This window comes from Scatophagus argus, chromosome 4 (assembly GCF_020382885.2).
Source record: "Scatophagus argus isolate fScaArg1 chromosome 4, fScaArg1.pri, whole genome shotgun sequence".
In the NCBI taxonomy this organism is placed as follows: Eukaryota; Metazoa; Chordata; class Actinopteri; family Scatophagidae; genus Scatophagus; species Scatophagus argus.
In genome coordinates, this window is record NC_058496.1 from 5,513,739 (window position 1) to 5,541,474 (window position 27,736).

Sequence of the window (27,736 nt, forward strand, 5' to 3'; positions counted from 1 at the left end):
GTGTTTATGCTACAATGTTAACTTCCTTCAGTGTCACTCACTCCTGATATGAGCTTAGTCTGCAAATGCCTTCACTCTTGCTTACTTATAGTGTGCACCGGGAAAGAATTAGTTCTAATCTTGGCCAGCTAAAACCAAATTAACATTTGGGAGACAGCCAAATACATGAATATACAGCAGTACCCCCCTCCTACATCTTTTGTATAACCAAGAGGCTGCAGCCAGCTGTGGGTAATGAGCCGTATCCTTGGTGTGTGTGTGTGCACATAAGTATGTGTGTGCACACCCTTCAGCGCCCATGCTCGTGGTTATGTATGTGTGCAAGTGTGAGAGCATGCTGACATGTGTGCGCCTGCATGTTACTTTATACATCTCAATAAAATCTAATGGAAGGAACGGACAGAGTTGGTCTGAAGAGGGAGTGCAGGGGGCGCCTGCCCAGAAATTAACCATTCTATTTGAGCCAGAAAGCTAGAGCAGGGTGCACCCTGCTGCTTGACTGAAGAAAACTATGCCTCAATCTGACAGTGCAATTTATGATGTCACTAGGACCGCAAATCCAGAAGAAATCCTCTTTTAACTGCTCTGATAAATCTACCCGGCTACAGCCCAGGGTCAGCTTACAGAATCAAGACACACATACACACACACACACACACGCACACATACACACACATACACAGATATACCTGTGGAATAAGTGGAAAAATGCAGCACATGCAAACACATCAAGCCAGAAAACATAGCTTTGAATGCTTTCTTTATAGCCTGTAATGCTGGATGATTTATTTATGTTCTTTGTGATTTTATTATTGTTGTATTTAATAACCATAACAATGGGTTTTATTTTAATGGTCTGGGGAGAGATCTGGCCCCGGAGGCCAAATCCTGAATGAGGAACTGTGGATCTGGCCCCGGGCCACTAGCAGGGCCCTTGGCGCCCTCACATGCAAGCAGGAGGTGGGAGCAAAGAAATAAAGAGGTCATAAAAATAAACTAATTTCAGCTCTCCAATACTTAGGAGCAGGAAAGCAGGGGTTAGTTTGATTTGTGCTCCATCAGCACGCAATGACATCACCTCTGGCAGTGAAGGAGATGAGAGGGGAGGAGGGTGGAGTCGAGGGTGATTGACTGCACTGTGGAGGTCACAACAGTAACTGGTCGCACATGTATGTATGTACACATCCACACATACACGAGCGCATGCACACCGCCGTGCACAGCACTGACGCCTCATGTGTAAAGCCCTCAGCAACCATCAACATAAACAAAATCAGTGTCAGCAGCAACGGTAGTTTATTTTTTTATTTTTTTTCTTTCTCAGCTTGCATCTGTGTTATATTACCACGGCAACTCAGGCTTGAAGCCCTGAGCGACAGGAAAGTCTGGTTATATATCCACATACAGTATATGGCTGCAACTCCACACATACGCAAGCGTGCGCACGCACACACGCACACACATATGGTTTTCTATACAGTGGATGGATGTGTGTGTGATGGCTTAGCACACCAGAATGTGGGTGTATGTAAGTTTGTTGCAAATATGCATATGTGTACCTACTGTGTGACGGCTGGCGGATGGTATGATGGGTGTATTTTACATACTGTATGGCCTGCTCGGTGAAGAGATCAGGGTCGATAGCATTTAGCCAATGGACAACAGGGCTGTCAGGCTGATGTGGTGTTGACTCTTTGGCAGAATCAATCATAAATATCCTGGAAAAAAATAAGATTGCGCATGGTAATTTTGATACAGTTTTGAGTAATACATGCTCAGTGTCCAAAAAGCATATTGTTTCATAGTCATACGTCTTCAGGTAGTGATATCACAATACCATAAACTGCGCATCCTCATGTGTGCATGGCATGCTGCCATTTTACTTAAGGTTGGATAACAAAAACATACCAACCTATAAAGCAAAGAAAGGGGTGCTGTGACAATAACGAGGACTGTCAGGAGTTGCTCACACAGGCTGTGGATTTGGTATGGCCAGTCTGATCCACCCGCTATTATGGCAATTGCTGAATAAGGATGGGAGTGCACAAGCGCCTCAGGACATTGGCACACACTCCACATAAGCTGCTCCACATACAGCAACACGGCTGTAATGTCGCACCTTCGACAAGGAGCAAGGAAACAGAAATGGCGAATGTATGGATGAAAAGAGAAAAGATGAGTTGTGAGGGAATACAAAACACAAAAAAAGAGAGAAAGAGATAAAGTCAATATCATGTTAAAGAACATCCCTCTTTTCAAAGGCGAACATCCACCATGACATGACGTAATAGCCTCATCATGCAGTCCGTCGTGTAACAGAACCTCCTGGTGATTTTACTGCTGGAAAGTTCAGTGTACTTCAGGCTTTGGATTTCACTATAAAAGTCATTGCTTTTACATTTAAACAGCCCTAAATCTGTTTCCTCAATTGGTTGGGGATTGCTGCTCATCATCTCTCATCTCCTCATCCTCGCTCTTCCCATGGCCCAAATCGTTATTAGGGACACACAGGGCTGGACTGATACGGGAGAGGTGAGGTAGCATGAAAGCACCCATGTGAGTGCTACACGCAAAGGAAACTTGGAGAAGCTTTGAAAAGCCATCTGTTTAAGCTAGCCTTACACATTTCAACTGTCCCTCCCTGCAGAAACATAAGGATCTCCAAGCAATATAAACCAGGCTTAGTGTTGACATCATGTGGTGCTACACATGTATAATGCACTTTGTCTTTGTCACTCTTTCATCATCTAACCGTGTGTCACAGTTTAACCTGTTCATTGTCATCACTCAGCTGTTGGGAGGCAAAGACGAGGATGGAGAGGATGACCCCTGAGCCTGTGCAGAGAGAGTGCAGATGCAGTGCTGACGCTGCATTAAGACCTCCACCATCAGACCCAAAGGGGATGAGTGAAATTCGGCCAACAGCAAGAGAGTTGAAACAATTTAGGGCTTTGTCTTGGAGTTCTGATGTAAATTAGCCTAACATTACGCATAGGTAAGTCTATATTCATTATATTGTTGATACCAAACTCTACTTTCATGTAAGCTGAAGAAATGAGGGAGTTATAGTTAAAACTTAAAAGTCAAATGACCCACAGAAGGTACACACATAACATCAACATTAATTAACATTTCAGGAAAACATTCGGGGTTCAAAGTTTACTCCTGAACCTGCAAACAGCAATTTCAAATTCACGACAAGGTCCTTTAGGACTTCCCATTCGTATTGCTTAACAGCTGATGTTCAAAGTTTATTCTTGAAATCGAAAAATCCTCAGTTTTTTAGCCAACATGGATGCAGAAGGACTATTGTTTAAAGGGCTTGGGAAAACAATGCAAAACGGTAGCCAAACTTCAGTTGTTGGTGAAGATCATGTGATATGATCAAAAGCTACATAACAGCTCTTAAAGGGAGCAGTCTGGATCAGTCCATTTAGTTAGTATGGAATTAACCAGACTGAAATTCCCAGTTTGGCCTGCCAGTGAATTAGACATCCACGAAGGAAGGCACTTCCTTAGATTAACCCATAAATTTTGGAAATGTAATTAAGCAGCAACTGATCTGCAACACTGCTCACAATGACAATATACAACCTGATATATTAAAGAGATAGTTGCCAACAATTGTAATTGTACAGAAACATATTAAAGCTGAAAATTCTGCATCATCTAGTACTAAACTTCCTTACATTAATACTTTAAGCGTACTTTTGTGGCCTTATTTACATTACAAAGACTGACAAGATTTCTCAAGTGAATACAATTGAGGCCAGAATGGTACATGATAGAGTACCTGATTTGCAGGTGTCTCTTGTATGAAGGACGAGCGCTGGCATATCTTTGAACCAGCATCTGTAAAGTCTCTGACAGCACCTGGCCGAGCACCTCCTTGGCCAAGTCCGCCGGAAGGACCGCCCACAGGTCGCTACGGAGCCCACACAGGAAGTAGAACCACATCTGCACCGAGAAGGAAAAGCGCTCACCCTGCGGGACAAAGTGGGGGATGGGGGGGAGGGGAATTGCAGATGAAGATGTATTGTGATATGGATATTGACAGTGAAGCAAAAACAGAGAAAACCAAAAGGAGAAGGAGATAAAAATAGAGTGAGAAGAAGAGAGAGAGCGGGAGAAAAAACATGAAGGAGAAGAAAAAGAGAGACAGAGACAGAAGCAGGTCTGTCAACACCAGGATGTCTCAGTGGTCACGCCACCTGCACTCTGCACCTGGGTTTCTACCCCCACTGGGATTTTAGACCGCTTTAAAGTCCTGAACTGGAGAACACATCACAACAGGCACACACACACTTTCACACACGCATACACGCTCACACATACAGACAGCGAAAGAGAGACTGGGAAAGAACTTCTCTGAATAAAGTGAACAAAGACAAGTGAGACTGAGAAGAAAGAGAGACAGAGAGTCATTAATTCCTCCATTAATTAAACCTCCTTCTTCTACCTCCACGCAGCCACACTCTTCATCTTTGACCTCAAACATTAAACTGCTCCAGTGGATGGTACGTGTCTGTGTGTTTGGATCAGACTCTCCAACTTTCTCTCGTCTTCAACTCATCATGGCCCTCAATCTCTTCTCATTTTCTTCCCGGTTCACCTCATCTATCTAGCATTTTACTTCTCTCGTTTGTCTCTCTTCCTTTCTTCCCCCAAGCCAGTCATTTGAGGATCGGTGGTTGATGGGGAGCTCTACGTCCGGGATTAGCTGCCATCCTCTGCCTGTGGACTCAGCAGAGCAAAGCAGACACAGGTCTTGGATCCAAACCAAGAACAGCTACAGCTACATGTGTGGTTGGACTGTTTCATCCGTTTATTCAAGTCAAACTTTATTTGACCAGCTAGGTCAACTATGAACAAACTCCCATTAGGGATAACAGCCTGGCAACAGTGAGGACTGAATCTGGGATGGGGAACTGAGGATCGAATAAACTTGGAAAATCATAATGGATTTTTTTTTTTTTTTTTGTGCCCTCAAATGAATTTGGCTCTGAAGGCTAAATCCTGACCAAAAAATTTAGCCAAGGTCATGCTCTAAACTTAGCCTTAACTGGCCTCTTGCGCGGTTGTTGTAGAATATTAAATATTTCTCTGCCAGCAACTATTCATGTGTCAATATCAATGTAAAATAACAGTAAAGAAAAAAAAATCTCAAGCTGGAGAGGATTTCTTTGGAGCTGCAATGAGCTGTGAAAGAGCCAAGACACAGGGCTGGGAATGCAGGAGATGGAAATCTAATGCATACAACTACACATATGCAACAGACATGAAAATATAGATACACACTTCAAATGAAACACACATCCGGAGATGCTGCTGCACACCCACACGTGCATTCATCTGTACAGATGCACACAGGCATGCTTGAACAAAAGCACACACCTGCGCACAGCAGGTCTGTCTGACACCAGTGACCCAGGGAAAGAGGGAGGAACAAAGAGGAAAAAAGGCAAAAGCAGAGTAAAGTAAGAAAGGGAGGTGAGGTTTAGATTGGTTTAAGGGCATAAAGGTAGGGGAGTTTCAGGGGCCCTATGCTGTTTCCAGACAGTCCCAGTGTAGACTGCAGACTTCAGACAGCTGAATCCCTGGAGCCCCCAGGGCAGCATGGAAGCCACAGATGTTCTCAGGGAGCTCAGAGTAGAAGGCTCGGTTAGAGGAGGGAGAGTGGGAGGTGAAGGCGTAATGTGGGAATGAAAAGAAGACGCGAGAAAGCTCCAGAGTATAATTCCTGGAGTTTCTCAAAATCTACTGAAAGAAGCCTACTAAGACACGTGGCATTAGAATTTCTACCTTTTACAATGAAAGCAGTGAAATCAACACCAGGCAATACTGGAGATGTTTTATGTATAAGTGTCTTTTTGATTTGAAGGCAAATATAAATAAAAATAGTCTGATCACTGATCTATCTGAACTGGCAGAAATTAAAACTCAGAGATAGACAAATACATGTTTATTCAAGGTGTTGTAGGGAGAGAAAGAAATTTTAAATAACAGATTTCAGGAAGATGTGAGGGCACTTTACCTCATAGAAGGGTTTGGGGTCAGCCCAGTGGTGACTCTCGGCGTCTTGAAGAATGCAGGTGAAACAAACCTGGATACAGTAGCTGGTCAGTTGGTCTTTCAAGGCCTCCACTGTTTCTTGGCACTTCTGGATAGGCAGCAGGGTCAGGGGTCTAGGCATAGAGGAAGGAGACAAACATTTAAAGGCAATGACAGAAAATACACCATGTATAATACATATGGTATATTAAGAAAAAAGAAAGGAACTGTTGAAGAGTCCGAGAGGGCACAATCCTACAAGCCAATGCATAACTGACTATGTTATATTCGGAAAGCTATCAAACAAACATGAGGTGAGATGATTAGATGAAAGAACTGTTTGATTTATTCTAAAAGTTCGGTGTGACATTTTATATCCTTTAAATCGGCCTGCCTTGATACTTTCCAGAGAGGAAAGAGTTTAACAGGGGTGCAGGAGGTTTAAAACCAGGGGGACTGGATGGTGTAGAGGGAGGAAAGTGCTTTATGACCGGAGGGGGCATAGTGCAAGTGCAGGTGGAGGGGTGCACGGGGCCAGAGGTGGGACAACAGGAGCACTGAGGGCACCAGCAATGCCTTTACAGGGGATCTGTGGAGCGCAGGGGTTAAGGGGGTATTACGGGGCATAAAAACTCACCAGATGTAGACACAATATGGGTGTCATTACCTCCTGTCAATCATTTCTGCTCTTTTAGGTTTCTTTGTAACTCTCTGCTCTCCTCCTGTTTATCTCAAATGTACTGTTTTCCTTTTTAAAACAGTTTTCTGCCAATATTTAAAATCTCACACATTTTTGAGGGAGGAATCTCTCTGGCCTATTTCTTCTTTCCTCCTCTTTGCTTAATCTTTACTTACTTAAAATTATTTGCAAAGCAATTCAGTAATTATCTATTGAGTAGACTGTTAGCTGCTTGATTAGGTTATTTTTAATTAATTAACAGCATTTTTGAATGATTACAACGACGAGAGACAACGGGTCATGTTAGAAACAGGGCTAAGCCTATGGGTGTCAGATACAGGACCTGGCAGCTGTGAGAGGCTTCAAGTTTCAAAATTACATTTGTGATGCTTGCTGTTGTCTTTCCAATTGTAGTTATATTCAAACTGTGGAATAAATAAAATTGAAAAATGGCTAGCTACCAAAGTTTGTTGCCTTTCTGTTCATTTATATACAGCATGAGGCCTTCTACAGTTATATCACCGGGTCTTTACATCATCGTTTTATTGTCATTGTGTATGTATTGCTATTTTCATAGAACAAAGTACAGCAACATACACAGTACAATGATCAATTGTTAACGTGACCTTCCTATTGCAGCCAAGATTAAATCAATAAGCAAAAACATTTTATGTCTTTTATCCAGTGGATGCTGGAATGGAAGGATGTCAGATCAATGGATTTACACACTTCAATATATTTAAACACGCATAATACATAAATGCATAGAAGCCAATAAACTATTCCACTCCCACGCCAAAACGTCCACCAACACCCATGTACAAACCCTCTTCTTACACTTTAGCTGCAGTAACATTTGAATCTTTCAGCCTGGTGTGGTAGTGCTCCAATCGCTGGTGCACATAAATGCAAGTGGCCAGCAGAGCAGGCAGGTTCTTCAGTGGTGCAGAGGATGGCACCTCCTGGGCCCTCTCCTGCAAACGGCCCAACATGGCAAAAGCTGCCCTGCCACACGCCTCCACAAAGCTCGATCGCACCTCCAGGAGTGAACTGTCCCTGCAGGCTGCTGCCAAAGGTAGTAAAGCATCCAGCTCAGTCATGATTGCTCCACAGAACTGAGGGGAGAAAGAAGGCAAAGACAAGACGAGATGATTTCAAAACCGGAGGGAATACCAGTAAGAACAGTCAGTAAGAGGAAAAACAGGAAAAAAAACCACCAGAAAGAGACCTCATTAGATATAAATAATGGAACATTTGTCATCAGAATGAAAAGAATTCAAGATTGAGCATGTGAGTATTACACATGCATTTTTCCTTAACATCGTGAAGGCTGAAAAGCAAACATCAGTGCATGTCCTCCACACAAACTTTGCTGCTGAACATGCATAATTGGTATCAGGTCAAATAAAACCTTTACTTCAGAGGATACATCAGCACTTGTCTAATCTTATAACTGCATGCATCATGTTAACTACACTCACACAGAAATGTTACAGTACATACAGTAGGAAGACATGGGGGAGTGAGATGTGCTGAGAGGAAAAAAAGAAAGGGTCAGGCGAAGGTGAGAGAGGGAGAGAGAGCTGTTTCAGCGATGTTAAAGACCTACAGATTATTCTCTAAACTGTCTGAGCAACAAGCAAGACTTATCTCATTTATCCACATACGTTCTGGAGAAAGGTCCATAGGGACAGGGCTACCTCCACCTTTCCCTCTCCAGGGGCTGGGAGACTGGCTGATCAAGGGGCTTTAAAATACTCCTTGTGTGTGTGTGTTTGCTTGCTGAGAAACAGATAGGCAATCTGAGAATAAGCTGCTTTTACTTAATATAAAGCTGAAATACTTTTGTATTTTCAATAAATACAACGACTGCATTGTGTCAACTGTGCTAATTGACACAGTGCAATCATAATTCATTCTTCTTCTAGTGATACACAGCACTAGACAATTTGTAGTTTGAATTTGTTGGATGCTGATGACAGGGAACAATTAGGGGTGTGTGTGTGTGTGTGTGTGTGTGTGTGTGTGTGTGTGTGTGTGTGTGTGTGTGTGTGTGTGTGTGTGTATGTGTGCCTGTGCTAGGATGGTTGTGTAATGGTTTCATATGTATTTGGCAGACACTTTATAAAGCACGGTCTACTTATTCCTGCAGAGATCGAAATGCAGTCCAAGACACATGCACGCACACCTTGACATCACTGCCTCTGCTACCTCATGTGCTTCTTATTGACATCACATTGAGAACAGTGAAAGATGATCAGGCAGGTGCAAAGCAGACACATATGTGTGTGAGTTCACCTAAAAACTGTATACACCTATACATGTGAGTTATGAGTCAGGCAGATTTTTAAAAAGCCTTGAAACAAAGAAAAGGGATATGGGATATTCCCTGCAGCTACCAAGCCAGGGAAAAAAAATCACCATCACCCAGGAACCTCTAAGCCTGTTTAATCAATCGATCATAGCATGCATAACTTCCTTATAGAGTCACACACTCTATTACTTGACTTACTGTAGGAGCTGAATGGGAAGTTCGACATTCTGTCACATAGGGGCTCCAGCATGTGTGCACAATTGACAGTCTCACAATCTTTCTACACAGTTTTAAAAGCTTCCAGTGGGGTTAAAAGGCCTGGGAACAATGGCCATTTGAACAATTAAGTCAATACCTGACTGCAAGTAGTCATTAGGAGCTTAGAGAGAAAGAGAGAGAAAGCAGAGGCAGACAGAATACTCAGCATTACCAGGGTGATGAAGAGGCCCTGGAGAAGAATCTCATACACATACGGTATTAGCACAAGCGCACACACACAGAGATAGAGATAGAAAAGACAGTCATCCTGACATGCACACTCACACAAAAACAAAAACACATACACGTCCACACTGAAGTCAGACTGAAGCCTTAACTAGCTAAGATCAAAGCCCAGAATCCCACCAGGACTACTGCAGCAAGGTGAGAGAGATTGTATAAAGTTTTTAACTGCTAGGCAGGCCCTTTTTGTGTGTGCAGAGAGAGCAGACAGACAAGTGGAAGAATGAACATGCAGGTGAAGGCTTCAGTGAAGTCTGAATACAGAAAAGGCACTTCTGTTGCTATAATAGAGACCTAGCTTTTAGGTTAGAAGGGCCCACCCAAACAAGGAAAGCTCAATCCCAGGTTCTGACAGGAGGGCGAGCTCCAGCTGTTGAATGAAGGGTATTTGGCATTCAGCACACAACTGGCTGCCAATAAAAAAAAGTACACGATCTAAAGTACTGATGGATGAACAGTATCATCACAGTCTGCATATGTATGGTAATACAGACAGTGAAGTGGGTTCAAATGAAAAAAGTGAGGACTGAGGTAGGAACATATGAATATAAATGTGTGAAATATTGATCCATCATAATGCCTTTGAACCGACCATATTTCATGCTTATGTCTTGTATAGTAATTTGCTTTCTGCTCAAATACTAGGGCATGTGTCAAAAAAGGACAGGGGAGGAAAAATGTATATATAATAACGGTCTTGTCTTGGATGTCTGGCTCGGTATTTTTGAATGCAAATGCATGCATGTATAACCTTTGGGTTGAAAGGCTCTCATCTTTGAAGCGTTGACCTACACATAAATATGTTGTACAGGTCCTGAGCACAGACAAATTCTGACTCTCGTTAGCAATGAGAGCCACAAATACTGTCAGTGTAAAAGGAGTGAAGGGTGGGGGGTTGGTGGGGCAGTAATGATAAGAGTCTGCACAGTACACAGTGTAGAGGACAGCAGTGGGTAGCAGAGGAGCTTTAGGAAGACAGAGGAAGTCAGTCGGAGAAAGTTTCAGGGAGTTTCAGGAGGGAAAGTTGATCAGCAATAATAAAATGGGTAAAAAACAAACAAAAAAAAAAACGAGAAGAGAAGAGACAGAAAATGGAAGCAGGTATGTGGCAGTCCAGACTCCAGCACTGGAGAACCTTTGTAGAATTTGACGTTAAGCCCGGTCTCACATCAGACACTGGTCTTGCTCTTGAGAAAAGTCAATCTCTGATGGCTACTTCATCTCTCCCTGCCATTTCCCAGGCCCTCTCTTCTCATCCCTTCTCTCACAGTATCCTTTCTTTATCCTGCTCTCTACCCTAGCCTTGTTGCCTTTGTAATACATCCCTCTATCATCTGTATACCCTATACTTTCCACTATTCAACTCCTTTTTCTACACACCATCCAGCCCTCTTAATATCAGTCATGCTGGTTTTAGGTTTCCTTCTGTCTTTTTTTTGTCCTTAGAGCCCCCCACACACCTCAAGTAATACCGATGACTCTTCCCAAGGCCCTTTCTGATCCACAGTGTCAGCTGTGTCAGGCCCAAATCATTTGGGCTCTCTATTATAGAAGGTGCTTTTCCGCTAGGGCTACAAAAGCCATTAATCTCCCTGGGTCTGGGTGATGTGTGTAGACCTGCATTGTTCAGCAAGGTAGTAATAAAGGTGGTTGGAGAGCAAAGGGACAGAGGTGTGTACAGCGAAATGCACTCATGTAAAGGGTGAGGAGTGGCAGGTTGGAGTCTTATATGTGGGTTAACTGTACACACAATATGTTAGGTGCGTGTGTGTGTGTGTGTGTGTTTGTGTGTGTGTGCATGTGTCAGTTAAAACAGGAAGAAGATATTTTGACTTTAAACAGCACAATCAGAAAGAAAAAAACAAAATAACATATATATATATATATTTTAAAATATTTTAAAATATTTTATCAAAAACCATTTTCTCCAACACATAACATTTTTTCTACAGGATGAGGTGGTAACCATATTTGTATTAAGATCTATGAAGCACTCCAATTCAAGAGTTGCTGTAAAAAGCTTTGTCATTATCCTCTAGACTTCAATTTATCTAACAACACAGCTCTAATATCTCACAGCTCGAGTGAGACACTTCACTGTCAACTTTCATGTTTCATCCTTTATAAATGCTCTCCAGGCTACAGACTTTGTGTGCTTCCAGCTGTGCTAGTGGTCATTTACAGAGTGGTGTGACATTCTTTAGTGAAGTATTTGGCCATTCTGTACTCTGTGTGGGCACTGTGACAAGAACTGCTTAAAACACAGTTCTGCTTCAATAGCCGCTGAAAGTGAAAAGGTAACAATGTGAGAGAAATATTGGATTTGAGGCATGAAAGGTATTGCTGTAAAATAATGTAGAGGAGGCCTCTTAATTAAGTAAGCTTCACTCTATACCGTGAAGAAAAGAATATGAGTCAATGAGTCATAAAGTCCTCTTATTACCCAGATTAATCAAAGTAACTCCTTACTTTGATTACTGGCCAAAATGAGATAACTGATGCGCATGTGAAATCAACTTGATGAAGCTTCAAAGCTCCAGTTTACTGTCAACTGCATGAAACTACTAAGTACACATCACTAAACTTAAATCAGGAAGGGAGAAAATAATAACAAAAAAAAAAAAAATAAAACTATATACTGTGAACAAGAGAATCCACTGACTTTTAAGAGACGGTTGCCACATGGCTCAGTCTTATCATATTTTTAACAAATTAAGTAAAGATATGTTACATTCAAGAGCTTGATTTAAAATATAAATTCACTATCAGAAGCTGAACCTCTCAGTCAACAAAATATTACAAACCAAAATGTCCATCTATCCTTTCCTAAATCTGGAATTACCTTGGCTATCATTTTGGGTGTCTCTCTCTCCAGGAGGGTCTGAAAGGAGTCTTCTACAAGATGTGTGTTGCCGGCAGTGACGGTGGTGTGTCCAGTGGTGCGACTCAGGGTGACAGAGGTGTGTCCTGAAGAATGCAAGTCCTCTTCCTGCTGCAAACTCTTGGCGCAAGCATCATCCAGCACAACCTTGACGCAGTGTGCCATGTGGGGGACCAGCCCCCTAAATGCTGACCTCCAGTCAAACTCCAAAGCCTGTGGCTGCAAAATAGAAGATGAACCAACAGTCAATTCATGTCTGAATGCTGATGGGAAAATTTCCCCTGTTGTACTTCACTCAAAGGAAAACTGTCTTGCAGCTATTACAGAAATTACAGAAAAAGATTAAAAGCCAGAATGACGGTGAATAGTTGTAATAGAATGGAAACTTCCTCACGGGGTCAAACAAAGTTCTCACCTCTAGTGTGGAGAGAGGCACTTCTGCTGTGGATTTCTTGGTATCTGCTGTCAAGTGAGAATCCTCTGCACTCTTTTTCAAGTTACCTAAACAACAAATAAATCTTTTGAATGCAAACATCTTGTAAGACATCTTAGAAGACGTTAAACACTAACTGTGCCTGGTCAAGCTCCCAAAACATATCAGTGAAATTTCACCAGGGACCAACAATGATAGAGAAACAGATGAGGTATTCCGATTAAAAATGAAAAGCTATGTGGTGATAGTCTGTAGCTTCTTTAAAATCTATGCATTATTTAGCATGAATATTTCCATATCACTCATAATATACTGTATCACATTATGTGTTGAAAGCCTGACTGAATGTGAAGTACAGTGACTTGAAAGCTACTGTATATAACTCAGAGCCAGATGTGGGTCACATTGCTCTCATCTTTCACCCGCTAGCTAAAATGACACCCTTTGGCCAGAGCATAGCTGCATGTGCCTCTGAGGAAGAAGAAAAAAGTAGGAAATGCTAATGCAGATGGCTTTAAGAGTCTAACTTTGGGGCTTAGATCTGATTTTGAACCCAGATAGCATCAACCATATATGGGGTAATTCCATGAGAGGAAACAGTGGGAATGTGTAGGGAGACGGGGGAGTGTAGAGGGGGTGGCGTGAAGACAAGCGTACAGGATCGTGGGTTGGGTTGCAATTAAAAAGCGTGAACATCAAGGACACAGTTTCCTAATCAGAAAGCGAAGAGTGAGACCCCAGGCGAGGTAATTTAGCCGAACAAGACCACATGGAATGGAAGAAGGAGGAAGCAGCAAGCGCATCACTTTTTGACCTTTAAGCCCATCTGATGAATTTCTGGTAATTAAGCCGTTTGATTGCCTGGAATTAATGATTTGGATAACTGCCCTTTAAAGGCTGTTTACCTCTCTGTAAATTGAGCCTTTCTGCAAGTCTTGTTTTTGTAAATGTAACCTTTATGGAAATTACTCCATGCACCAAAAGCTTTCATTTAACATCTCTGTAGCGGCAGTTCAAAGGGGAGAGAGGAAAATGATACCAAAGCCTTATATAACACCCAAGATAATTCCCTACTAAAACAATATTTCGTCAGACACAACTTAGACTTCCTGCTAGAACATGTAACAATGTGTGCATGTGTGTGTTTGCGTGTGTGTAACTGGGCTCTTTTTTACTAGAGGAGTGTTACACATGCAGGGCTGTAACCAGAGTGTAGGAAATGCTGTGATCATTAGTATAACTTCCTCCACTGTAACCCCCACAGCACTCAAAAAAGTTTATTTTTCTAATTATTGGGATTATTCAGATCATGTTTTTGATCATTTTCCATAAATTCTTCCTACTTGTTGGTCTAAATGCAGCTTGCACTGTCAGACAAAGCCTCTTGTAAACGCTGAATGTATTTATTTATTTTCTGGCCTATAAATGGTGAATTTTAAGGACATTTGGTCTAGAGAACATTAAGGCAGCCATGTGTTTTTTATAAATCATAAAATATAAACTAAATGGGTTACTAAGACTTTGAGAAGTCCTAAAACAACTAAAGAGAATCTCGGTGATCTCTTGAGATAGGACCCTAAATTACACAACTTGTGTGTACTTGTTCACGTGTGTGTATTTTGGGGGGATTAAGTTGTACCTTTTACACAGGGAGTCTCTCCTATGCAATCAGTGAAGGTCATATTGGTGACCAGCTCTTTCACTGTCCTCTCAAACCCCAGCAGAGAGTAGGACAGCTGGGTTAACGCCCTCAGCTGGTGGGAGGTCAAACTGAAGCTCCTGTTTTTCATGGGAAGCTCCCTTGGTGCTGAGAAAGAAGGAAAAAAAGAATGTAAAAGAGGAGGGGGGGATAGAAAAATAAACAAGGTACATGCTTGCATGTATGACTGACACGGAATAAACTATTTCATGGAAACAGGTTTTCAAACAAACTTCTCAATCTACATGCACTCATCAGAAAAACAACCCCTCCTCAAGTCTTGCCTCTTATAAATATCGACCCATTCATGTTTTTCCCAAAACACACCAGGAACAAAGAGACAGTTAAAATATATGCAAAACTTTGCTCCCTGAGAAGTCACACATGCACAACCCTCTCTCTCTCTCAGCACAAAACTTTTCTCCCCCTAACCCGCCGATGACCCCCTCGGCAAATATGGATTTCCCATTTTGGAGGCTGCCAAAGCCATCACCCGGGGGATGTTCCGCATTAAGCTGGAGAATGGGCGGCTGGGAGATGCGTTGCCATACTCCCAGACACATGCACAAATACTTTTGTGTGTCCGCTTAAATGAGCTCCTCCACTGCAAAGGCATTTGGGAATGGATGAGCTCAGTATTAGCCTTGACTCTGAAAGGACGGAGATGATTGAGTGTTGAGAGGGAAGAAAGAAAAAGGGGGGCTTTTCTAATAATTGTAACATTATTGCGTCTGGGTCTTAATGCAATTTTGATATATAGTTAAACAAAATCTGACAAAATGACAACACACTGTCCCCACGGATCCCGGGTTTAATCATGCATGAGGATGGACTCTCGCTGTGTGTAGGCATGTGTGTGTGTCCACATGAGTGTTTATGAGCAAGAGTCAATGAGTAGTTGCATGTTTGTGTCTGCCGGATGTGCGTATGTGTGTTTATGTGCATGTAATGCAGGCCATTGTGAATAACTTGATTTGTAGAAGACACGTTCACACACATTTGCACATGTCAGTCTTGCAGGATAATTGCCACACTGCACCCACACACTGTGGTCACCATCGAATATAATCTGAACTCAAGTTTGTTTGTGTTTACAAGTCCAAGTGCATACATGTATTTATGTGAAAATGTGTGTGCATGTGTGTATGAAATCACATGTGAATTGCTCCATAATTATCTGGTGTGTGTTTGACTTGTATGTGCATGCATTTGTGTGTATGCGTAATTAAGCTGCATGGGTCGGCAGCTCCTCTGTAATGGGGTCCAGTGGGAGTCTGTGCCGGAGAGAGTACCTCCCACTGCATGTGTACATGCGTGACCTGGCTGACACCCACGTGCCAGCCTCGTTCTCAAGCTTGCACATTCACGCACGCATCAACAATCATGTCTATTTCTGAAGTCACCAGCAAATCAACAGATCTTTCTGTGCCTAAACGCAGGGGCAAACTGAAGCTGTCAACAACTCAAGAGTAAACAATCTAAACCAGATGAGACAGGGACACATTAGAGAGAGAGAGAGAGAGAGTTGATTCTCTAAAAAGCTTTCGCTACAACACCCCTCTCCCCAATCCCACCCTGTTGGTCATTCATGTGAGCATTGCGCCCATTAACCGCCACTTCATCTGGAGCATCACCTTTTCCAGGACATGATCTCTGTCTCTCTTATTCCTATCCATTCACTGTGCCAGCCCCCCCCCCCACACACACACACCATCTGACCCTATAACTGTTACACCTGCTCACTAAGTCACACTCTAAGCATTCATCGCACATGACCTTGATGTTTAGCAATGCTCTGCCTCAGCCTTTCATCGAGCTCTGCCGCCCAGCCTATATAGGTATTTATAGTTGTCTCCCTAGCCAAATAGCCCTATAGCCATAGCGGTCTAGTACACAGCCATCTAAACCTCATTATACCTTTGTCACAACAGTGAGGCCAAATGGAGGCTCTCATAGCCGGTTGATGGAGAGGGTGTGCTTAAAAGCACCCAGGTGTGTCATATAGCATAGTGCACAGCATGTCTCATAGAGTAGAATGTGGAAGGGCACTAGCAGGCAGGAGAGTTCAACCAAAGGTCAATGTACTGAGAATCAATAAGGGAGGACTGGTGCTGAAAGCTGGTACTGAAAGCACTCAGAAAATGATATGTTTATATAAGAGCTCCTCCACATGACATTACAGTGTGGAGGATGTACTTCTAAACAAAAAGAAAATCAATGGCTAGCTATATTACTACGATAACCATAAATGCAGTATGCATCTTATCAGAAGCCCTCAAAGCAAACAAGAGTTGGTGGGATTTATGTTTCACATGGAGTGGAAAGATTGTTAAAAACAAAAAGAAATGTCTGAAAATACCAAACTCTGAAAGTCTACAGTGGCCAGTTTCACTTTGTAGCTTTTAACAATGACAACAATGTAACACAAAAGGAAAAAACAAACTGAGCAGGTATTTTTGGCGAGCCATCAGTCTTTTCCTTGTCTGTCTCTCCTGTGGGTTTCACCATCAGTTCCACAGCACAGTCTCACGCACACACACACACACACACACACACACACATATTGCTCTTGACTGGCAGGGAACAGAAAGAGAGAGAGTGAGGGGAGAAAGGAGGAGATCTAGGGGAAGGGAAAGGGGTGGTGGTTAGGGATGAAAACACGGGGAAGAGAGGGAGGGAAAGAGAGGGAGGGGCGGGATAAGGGAATTCCCTTAGCAGTTGTTATTGATTCCGGTGTTTACGGGCGAATAGTTTAGTGCCGTTTACAAAACAGAACAGATGCAGCCAGTGAGCAAAAAGGTAAACAATTGCTGTGTGGCGGGCTGCCAAATCCCCAGTCTGATGTATTAAACTCACGGTGAAGAGCATTTCCCCTTTGGCTGCACTTATTGCCACTTCATTTCCTCTTCGCTCACATACACACTCTCCTTCTTGCCATGTCTCCCCTTCTTCGTGTCTCTTTTTATCTCTCATTCCCTCGTTTATATGAGGGAAGAAAAAAAACAGAAGGGTGTAGGGCACTTTTTGCCGTCTGGCTATTTTCTGTCCTCCTCTGACCCAGGAGGCCCAGTTCTTCCAAACAGAGCTATTAGTAGGGGGAATTGTATGTGTCTGACATGGCCGAAAACCAATTATTAGACACTTTCTACCAAATGATGCCCAAGTCTTTGGGGAATGGGCAATCATGCAATAATTTAGCCACTGATTTAATTTCTCTCCAGCACAGCATCTCTCCCTCTCTCATCCTCTGCCTCTCATTTTCCCCTCTTTCTCTCATTCTGTCTCTCTGTAGTGTAAATCAGACCATCAGAGGGGTGGTCTGTCTCTCTCTTACCGCACTTCCTGACTGGCCTCCAGTCTCTTATCATGTAATCACAATATATGAAGATGAGCCCTCTGTGCTTGCGCAGATGTATGTTGCACAACACCCTCTACAGGTGATGTAAGCATTTGGTTTCATCACATCCAGACAGATGAGCAGGGAGGAATTTCAGAGGGCAATAGGCAATTTTATTATGTCTATAACAATGTGAATACAACCTGCTTATGTAATTTTTTTAAGTAATTTCTTCATATCTTTGTCTTTGGTAGAAGACAAAGATATGAAGATATTAGAAGCTGCATTTTGGACAAATTGTAGTTGTACTACAGCTTCTGTACTTTTACGCCTGAAAAGAAAACTGTTAACGTAGTCACTTGGAAAGAAAAGAATGGATCACATTTTTGATGACTAAACATGAATTCCCTAACTCAGTTTTTCAGATCATACAAGACTAACTGACACGGCATGACTCATGGCTCATTTGCTCTATGCTTCAAAGGACAGGGAAACATGTCTCATATCTTCCTACTATTTTGTGTGTTCAAAACAATTACTTTTGTTTTGTATTTATTTAGTTGAAGTCAATGCTGGCACATCTGTTTACCAATTTGTTTAATGCTGTGGGGTAAAGGGACCACAGTCCCCAGACAAAAAAGCTAAGTGAATTTGGCTATGATCTGCATAGGTATGCTAATTAAATGACAAGTCAGTCTGGGATTCCTTTGAGTGCTAATATTGGTAAATGTGGCCTAAAGCTGCTAGCTTAAAGCATAGATGAAAAGCAGTCTAAACAGTTCTGGTTAATCTATTTATTTCTAACTCCTTTCACGCTCCTTTATTTCACATATGCAGTAATATTCCTCAAGACCTGTAAACTGACTTTGATGTGTAAAATTAGAAGAATTCCATAAACAGAAACATATAAACACTGAATGGAAGAGGGCCAAATACTGACCCTTGTGGAACCCCAAATGACACTGTGGCCTGGCTGGAAAACAACATTATAGGATAGCTTACATATGAAACTCAACAATTCACTCACACAGCATCTTTTAAAGTGATTCGATGACTCAACACAAGTTTCTGCTGCAGTGGCCACTACTCTGTATGTGCTTTTCTTATTACGCTGTAAGCTTAGTAATTGTGTATTGTGTGTGTGTGTAGTTGTGTACCACTCCATTCTTATCATGGAGGATGTGGAGGACTTTTACGTGTTTCTTTTAGTGCCTATGTTTTCTAGTATCCATGCCTTCTTGTGTGTTCATAGGATGTCAAGCAGGGTCATGTGGGGGCCTTAGGGTACGTCTGTGCCCGTATGTGTGTCTACGTGGGGAGGATATGAGCCGCTGCGGACCGCCCGCCAGGCCCTGTGACAGCTGGGGTCCTCTTCGTCAGTTGCGGCCCACTGCTCACTCAGACAGCGTTATTATGGGAGGCCTCCTGCTGTGATTCACTCTGACACATGCACGCACACATACATGGACACAAACCATACACAAGCCTCGGTCTCCTGTGGCCTTTTACCTGGGTGCTGTCCAACCAGGCCACAGCAGGGATCGCCTGCCCTTCACAGAAGGGGAAAGTAGCATTATTTGATGTTTCAATTAAGTTGCCTTAAGAGGAAGAAGTTGCAGTGGTGATGATGGTGTTCTGGTGGTAACAGAAGCAAGGCTACTTTCCTCTGCTTCATGTTTGTTTTTCTCCTTTCTCTTCTCTGTTTTCCTCCTCTGTGTCTGTCTTTGTTTCTGGCTCTCTTTGTGGTAAATATTGCAGTGACAGTGAGATAGGGGTTAAGATTTCTCTGGCTTCCTCCGCATACTTGAACCAAGCAGCCTGGATGAAGAACACAGAGGAATGTATTGTCTTGATGGGAGCATTTCATTAAAACCCACTTGTTTAGTGCCCTTGTTCACATTATTGTTTTCAAGCCCTCGGCGAATCACACTGACTCTTCATCACGAAGTGCTGGCTGCTCTCAATAAGCCAGCCATTTTTGTCTGTGCTTTCTCAATAGAAGGTGCCAGGAAAATGTTCATATCCTTGAGCTTTTCAAGAGTGATACACAAAAGCCATTGTGACCACTTGGAGGAAATGGGGAAAAAAATAAATGGCAAATATAATACACATTCTCAAGGGCCATGAAACATATTCTTCTGTGATTTCATTTGGGCCGTGGTTTAGAGAAAATGAACACTTAGACACACTCACACATAAACACAACCAGAGAGTATAAAAAAAGCAGCTCTTCTCATTAAGATTAGTAAACAACCAGTTGCTCTAAGTTTCTCAAATGAGGCCTTGTCATCGAGGACAGAACAATAAAAGAGCAGCATAAAAAAAGGATCACCAACAAACTGTAAGCGTCACGCAAACACACATGTCCACATGTACACTCACACACACGCACGCACACACACACACACACACACACACACACCCCTACCTGGTCCATAATTACATGGCAGCATGCAGGTGCACATCCCTGGCTGACAGTGTGTATAAACTCAGGAGGAGATACGATCTAGTGAGGAGCTGCTCTTAATAAATATTAACAAATGCCATTCCCAAGTAGCCTCAATCCCCACAAGCACTTCCAATGCCAGTCAGAGCTGCAGCCTAGCTATCTCGCGTCGCTACAGAACCTCTCTCCCGGCTGAATAGGCTGCTGTGCTTTCTATAAAAAAGAGTTCAAAGAGCCAGAAAGGGCGAGGGGGGCGGTTAGCGGTGAGTGCGAATGCACTTGCTATACATGTTCTAACTCAATTCATTTTTATCTATAGGGAACTACTAACATCGTCATATGGGGAAATTAGTGGAAGTGGAATCCAAATCATTGCTATCAGAATAGGGTTGCACAGTGTTTGAACAGAATTTCACAACCTCGGCTTCACCCCTGTGGTCGATTGTTGTGGAATAAATTGTATGAGCGCATGCAGAGAAGATGGAATGAAAGCTTTTGAAGTCCTACAAAAACATGGATCTCCCATGCATACATATGAAAATTACTGACACCATATGGAAATTTAATGATGCATTTTTAAAGGAGAAGTATTAAATGACTGTTGATCACATGGTTTTCTAAGTAAGACTGCAATTAGTGTGCACACACAGCTTGGGAGTCATGTTCATGTGGCATATGATCTCCATAGTCAGATACACAAAAGAAATCACAGCAGAAAGTAAAAGGTACCAACAGTAAAACTGCACCATAGTAATTTTTTGCAGCATTTCTGTTCTGATGTTGGGTGCATTTTTTTTTTTAGCATGGAATAATTATATAAACAGTATGCAAATTGTGGTCACTAGAATTTGTATTACCAAGTGTTAACTAGCTACAGTGTGTAACTGTCTCTCCTTATGCAGTTTTTATTTTGGGAAATTATTGGAAAAGTTAAAGAATTTGGATAATTGCTCATAAGTATTAAAAAAATGCAACATTTGTCCAACCACACAAATTGTAAAACTGTAAATTACACCTTTTTATTTTGGCAAAATATAGCGTAGACACACACACACACACACACACACATACAGTGACAAGCACATGCAGGCTTGGCCCACCCACTCCCCTGCAGACTCAGTGAGGTGTGTTAGTAAGGTTTAAAGCCTGCATTGTTCCTGACCAGCCAACCTGTCTAGCACACTCCCCAGTCTCACTGCTCACCCCATTACACTTGGAAAACTACAGGAAAATGGGAAAAGACAAGAAAAGAAAAAAGGAGGAAGTGGATGCTGGAGAGATGGAATAAAGGAGAAGGACGGGGGGAGAAGAGGGAGAAAAAGAGAGGGCTGAGACCATTCACATCTGTCTAGGTACAATGTCAGAGCCTGCCTTTGAGTCGGTGGGGTTAAAAGAGGAGGCAGATCTCGCCGTGAACGCTGTTAAATGGTTCAGTGGTTTGACAGTGGCTGATGCTACAGACAGCGTTGCTCCCTCGGGAGCCTGCACAGTCTCTCAGGCATGGCTCTTATCAAAATATACCTACCGCCTGCCTCTGCTGCAGAAATAAACAATAACACAGCAGGGAAGGAGGGAGAGATCTAAGGAGTCATTGGATGCTTATGAAAAAAGAACTTTTTTCTTTACCTTTGTCATAATCGTCATGACAATTATGGGCGCAGCATACAGTATAGACAGTAAAGTGTGAAAGCAGATTATGCATTAATGTTCAAGCTTTGGCTCTTAAGGAGCCACAGGCATTTGGGTGGTGGCAATGCCTTTTTTCTGGAAGGGGGGGGGGTTGACTTAAAACATGAACAACACAAAAATGTAATCCCAGTTGTAGCCCTCAAAGCTGTGTTGCAGCTGATATTCAAACACACACACATGCATGCATACACCCGCACACACACACGTAAAACCAGCACGGGCAAAACTGCTCCATTTTACCATCATTACACAGCACGGGTCCCCCGCTCCCTTTGGAGCCGTGTTCTGCCTCCGGTGCTACATTTGACGGTTTGTTGAGCGGCACGTAGGTGTGTAGCCTCCGCCGCGTTACGTGATCAAACAACCCAACTGACGCATGGCCAATTATCCTGGCTGCCTCCTCTCATCTCACATTTAAGGAGAGGGAAAGTAAAAACCAGAGAGGGAGATGGAAAGGGAGAGATGGAGGGAGAGAGAAAAAGACACAAGGCTGGTGGCGTGTTTATCGAAGAATGGCAGATGTAAAAGCACTCTTCTCCCTGTTCCTCAGGGAAGCTGACATGTGCACCGTTTTTGAAAAAGTAAACAATGGCTCACAAACAGCATTTTTTTTTTATTGTGAATATTTACCCTCAGCAAGCTGTAAATAGGCCAATATGAAACAAACAAAGAGAATATGGGGGGAATTAAGTATCAAAAGTGACACTGTGTGTGAAGCTGTGTGCTCTTCTCTTGTCTGAGTGTATAACATCACCGCCTGTCCGTCACAGCGACACATTCTGCATTCATGTCAAATATTAACAACACTTTCACATATTTTTACTCTATCCAAACCGTTGTGTAACAAGGTCGAAAGAAAATTCAGTTATTAGTCGAGTTAGTTGACCCCTCATTGTTCACAACATCACTGTTTCACTGCTCAAAAAAGACAACAGACCTTTGATATGACGTTTGTTGAATTTCTTTGAGTCAGAGCCCAACACAGTCATAGGAAAACTATGTGGTAAATAGTGTTTAAAAGTAGTTTCCCAGAAGCTCTGGCTCTGGAAATACTATTCTTCTCTTTTTGAAGGTAAAGAGGAAAGTGAGGTAGGCAGAGAAAGAGCGCAGTAAACAGAAAGCAATTACAATGGGAACAGCAGTTAGTGACAGTCTCTTATGGAGGCCTTGGCTCGGGCTCGGATAACTACACTCTACAGTTGGATAGTAACAGAAAAGTAAGAAAAAGTAAAAAAGTAAAAATGTGAGAGTGAAAATTGTTAACCTTTATTAGGCAACAATAAGAAGTGAGAAGACAGAAGGCAGAAATGGAGGACAAAAACAAATACAATAATCCTTTGAGGAGTACTAACCACAATTGAGCACAGAGTGAAAACTGAATGGAGAGAAAGAATAAAATAACTATTAGATTTAAAAACTATTTTAAAAGAGTTACTTACCTACAGTTGCCCGGGACCTGGCTGAATATTTCTTGATCTTGCTGCTGAGCGAGGTGTTGTCCCTCAAGGCCGTCTCACACTCTTTTTCCATCAGGGAGGCCAGCTCTTGGGCCAGAGTGCTGAGGTAGGCCGCATTAAGGAAACCCAGAATGGTCTGCGGTTCTGCTAATCTCGAAAGGACGTAGAGCTCATCTGTGAGAGCTTGGGTCAGAGCTGGGACCACAGAACGGAAGCCTACAGCCAGTCTGTCAAAGCCAGTCTCACCTCCTGCGCTTGAGCTCAGGGCAGAGAGAAGATCCAGCACACACTGGCTTCTCAGACGCTGGATAATAAAAACAAAGTTACTGTAAAATAATTGGTAGACTCCTGTGTCATATTGTTACTAGTTCATTGCATTTTCACTCTTTTACCACACCTGGTAATATGCAAGCACCTCTGACTCAGGGTAAAGAAAGAACAGCTGTTGTAGACAGTGGACACGTTCAGGGATGGACAGAGTGGAAATGTGTCTGGGTCCTGGGTGCTCTGGGCTGCGGCAAGACATCCGGTCCAGCAGATGGCGACGGAGCTGGAGTCGCACATCATCCCATGCCTCCTGGAGCTTCAACAAATAATAAAATAAAGGCTAAGTGCAACAACATACTGATAATCAACAGCAACACGTCATTTTTTTGCAGTGAAATGAATTAAATTAAAAATGATACAGTATACTACCTCTAATGAAGTATCATCACTGACTGAATGTACCAAGTGGAGGGGGGGCACAGTCTGTTGAGGATGAAGACAGGAGGCAGAGGAAGGAGTACAAGGAAACCAGACACCACACTGGGCAGACAAATCCAGCAGGAGCTGAAGGGTCGCCTCCTCTCTCCCCTCCTCTTCAGACCTCAGGTACTGTTGCTGAGTGGAACAGAAGGGGGATGAAAATGTGAATAACACTAGATGGAAGAGGAAAACTACCCGAAGTTATGAGTTGTGGACAATATGCTGTGTGATCGGGCAGATCTAACCCTACAAGTCAGAATAAGAATGGTCTTCCAATGTTCAAAAGTTTTGAAAATAGTTTGCAGTCAAATCCATTGGCCTGTGCTTGTTAATAAACAGGGCTGCGGGTCAACCGATAGTGAAATGTTAATAACAGAATGTGCAACTGAGGATATTCTGCAGTATCAGTGCAGATTGCTAAAGTAAATATATTTAATATAACCACCATCAGTCTTTTAGATTTCTCATTTTACAAAAGAATGATACAGTTAATATCATCATCATCACCAGTCATCATCATCATCACTCTGATGTATTACCAAAGCTCTGAAGAAGTCCAAAAGCTCTCGATGGCCTGTGGTAACAGGCCTCAAACTGTTTGGCGTTCTGAAGTTGAACCACCGGAAGGACTCTGAAGGGCTTCGTGGACGCTCCCCCATCCGGGAGCCACCCATCTTGGCCTGGAGCTCCTTTTGCTGCTGTTCAGTGCTGAGAGAAAAGGAGATGACACTGTGTAAATCTGAGAGCGAAAGACTATGAAGCAGCATGCATTACCAAGCTTAGAGTACAAGAGTATAGCACTCAGCTAAATAAATGTTAACTTAGAAACGTGAATGGAAAATCCTCCCCAAAATGTTAACAACAGAAAGAATAAAATATGAAAAGAGATGATATTCTAAACCAAATATTGTTTCAACTTTACAATATTTCTTTTTACAAGGGAACATTTTTACTTTAGGATTGGTTAGGATTAGAGTTGGTCCATCTGATATTCTCCTACATGCCATATTTACAGCATACAGCTGTTCCTGTTAATCTAAACTGTTTAACTGTCAAGATCTGGTGGGACAGTGTTTTCATTTTGACAGGAGACTGTCAAGAGATTAAGTACAAACACACCCAAAATGAAGACACTGCAAATACACAGGGACAATACATGGAAAGCAGCCACATTACAGTCATGCAAACACACAGACACCGTGCTGAAAATGCACATGGGCCCGCACTCACACCAGATAATGTTTGGTTCTCTCACTCTCATTCAGTGTCCGTGGCGTGAGAAGACAGATACCGAAGCATCAACAGTAATGAACACAGACATCGATATATCAGTGTGTGAGTGTGTGCTAAGCATCTGGTGTGAGGTGCCGTTACAGGCATCGGCAGGCATCTGAGATACACGCTTCTTGGAGTCTCACGTCTTACTCTTCCCCTTCACTCACACTCACACACTCATACACACACACACACACGGAGGTCTTTTGATTTTAACAGACCGCATCAGCTATTCTGTTTCCCCTTTAATATGACAGATTAGAAATGACATCTTTGGGCTCGACATATTTAGTCATTTCCATGCAAATCGATGCATATATATACGTTGCCATGTTAGGCAGTTTGTAGGAGTGTGTGTGTGTGTGTGTGTGTGTGTGTATGCTTGCACACAGACCTACATAACTGCATGATTTAACATGCCATGCTGTTGTGAATGCTGTTATTGTGTTCAGGTGTGACTGTGTGTTTCTTTGTCTGAACATGTGTGTAGGTTGTGTAGTAGCGCACACTGTAGAAACAGGGCTGAAATGATTTATCAGACAACTGGCTGGTTGATTAACAAAAATCAATTAAAAAGCAAAAATCACTGTTTGCGTTCAAATATCAAACCACGATCTATAATCAGATGACCAACACTGTAACATGTTTTTAATAGTAAATAACAATTTAATAGTAAGTATGGCTAAAGCTCTTTGAGTGGTCAACAGAACTAGATAAGTGTGTCTGAGACGAGCAGCTAGTATGGCGGAGTCCGTGTCGTCTTAACTACGTCAACAGTGTTTGTGTAAGTACTTTCACTGCCAATAGGGGGAGACAAAACACATTAGAAATCCATCAAAGAAATATAAAATATTCAAATAAACAAACAATAGTTAATGAGAATATTAATTAGTTGCAGACCTATATATCTGTTTTCTAAGGACAATGGTGTGTGTGTGTGTGTGTGTGTGTGTGTGTTAGCATGCATGGTACAGAGCCAACCTGCTATTCCCCAATCAGACAGCTCATCCCCATACCGCAGGTCTATAAACTGCCTGCTGCCTGCTCCTGGGCCATGAACGCATCCAGATGTCTTACTATGGCAACACATTAAATAACCGTTCAATCTGACACACTTTCGTTTCAGAGGGGAAAAACGCGAGGGGATAAAATGTTATAGACTGTTACAAACAGCTATCTTCTAGGTTGAACACCATCATTCTCTCTCTCTCTCTCTCTCTCTCTTTAACTACTTCTCTTCTCACGCTGTCCTTCTTCTTTAGGCAGGTCAGACTCTGCATCTCACTTCTTCTCTTGACACCAACTTGCTGACTGACAGGAACCTTGATTATAAAGTGGGTGTATTTTTGTGTGTTTGGATGCCAGGCAGCATTTGTTACACAGAACTATAAAGCTTCATTAAAGAAGGCCTTTATCATGTGGTTTTATTTCACCTTCCCCAGTGTGTGTGTGTGTGTGTGTGTTTCGGTATAACTGAGCTGAACACTGTATAGGAAAGATATTGCCTTAACTTGACAGATTGTGCAAGTGCAGAAACTTTTAACTATGCTTGCCCAAAGCTCACTTGCTATAAAACACAGCTCCAGCAAGGTCACAGCATAACCAGCACGGCTCAGGGTTGCTGACGGCACTGTGTGTAAAATTAATAGACACCACTTTAAACAACACAAAGGACTGTTCAGATGCTGGTTTGTTTGTGCGACCTCTGACTTTGCCTTCTCTAAGGAGAATGGAGCAGTGACTTTCTGAGAAAATGTAGTTCTGGATGCAGTGTACTTAAAGTAACAACACCTTCCCTTTCTTTCACTTTAAATACTCAGGGTAAACATATATTTAAGAATAAATGCAAAAGTAAGACATTTTGGAAAATACGTTTTTAGCATAGATTCCTGTCATGTCATTGCCATGTCTTGCAATAAAACCTCACCGCAGATTAAATGGCTGCACAGAGCACTGTATGTGTGTTTATAGTACGTCATAAACAGGGATGTTCATTCTGGGCTCCACCCCAGGACTTCCCACAAGACAGCAGGTTTCAAATGGGCTTCCATCTGCACCTCACTTTTCACCGACTCTCTGAAGTTCATTAAAAGCAGATAATGTAAGTGAACTACGCTGTGGATATAAACTAGGTGGCTTTTCTCTTGTTGCTTGGTTTTGTTAACAGACCTGAGGTTGGATTAAGCTTCTTGTGACATGCACCTTGATAGCCTGAAAGTCTCCGATC

The 27,736-nt window shown here is 42.4% G+C and overlaps 1 protein-coding gene across 2 annotated transcripts in view; it reads right to left on the bottom strand.

Annotated features, from left to right (window-relative positions):
• Positions 1-27,736, bottom strand: part of kiaa0825 (KIAA0825 ortholog) — a 110,048-nt gene that overhangs the window by 73,699 nt on the left and 8,613 nt on the right. The window contains exons 3-14 of one of the 2 annotated variants that reach the window (XM_046387050.1): positions 24,774-24,942; positions 24,184-24,369; positions 23,885-24,064; positions 23,470-23,791; positions 14,499-14,666; positions 12,842-12,927; positions 12,388-12,645; positions 7,568-7,845; positions 6,035-6,185; positions 3,794-3,984; positions 1,913-2,119; positions 1,608-1,718 (exon numbers count right to left, since the gene is read on the bottom strand). In XM_046387050.1, coding sequence (XP_046243006.1) covers positions 1,608-1,718; positions 1,913-2,119; positions 3,794-3,984; positions 6,035-6,185; positions 7,568-7,845; positions 12,388-12,645; positions 12,842-12,927; positions 14,499-14,666; positions 23,470-23,791; positions 23,885-24,064; positions 24,184-24,369; positions 24,774-24,942 — 2,307 coding nt within the window. Of the gene's footprint in view, positions 1-1,607; positions 1,719-1,912; positions 2,120-3,793; positions 3,985-6,034; positions 6,186-7,567; positions 7,846-12,387; positions 12,646-12,841; positions 12,928-14,498; positions 14,667-23,469; positions 23,792-23,884; positions 24,071-24,183; positions 24,370-24,773; positions 24,943-27,736 lie in introns of both variants that reach the window. The other variant, XM_046387049.1, reaches the window with a different exon arrangement.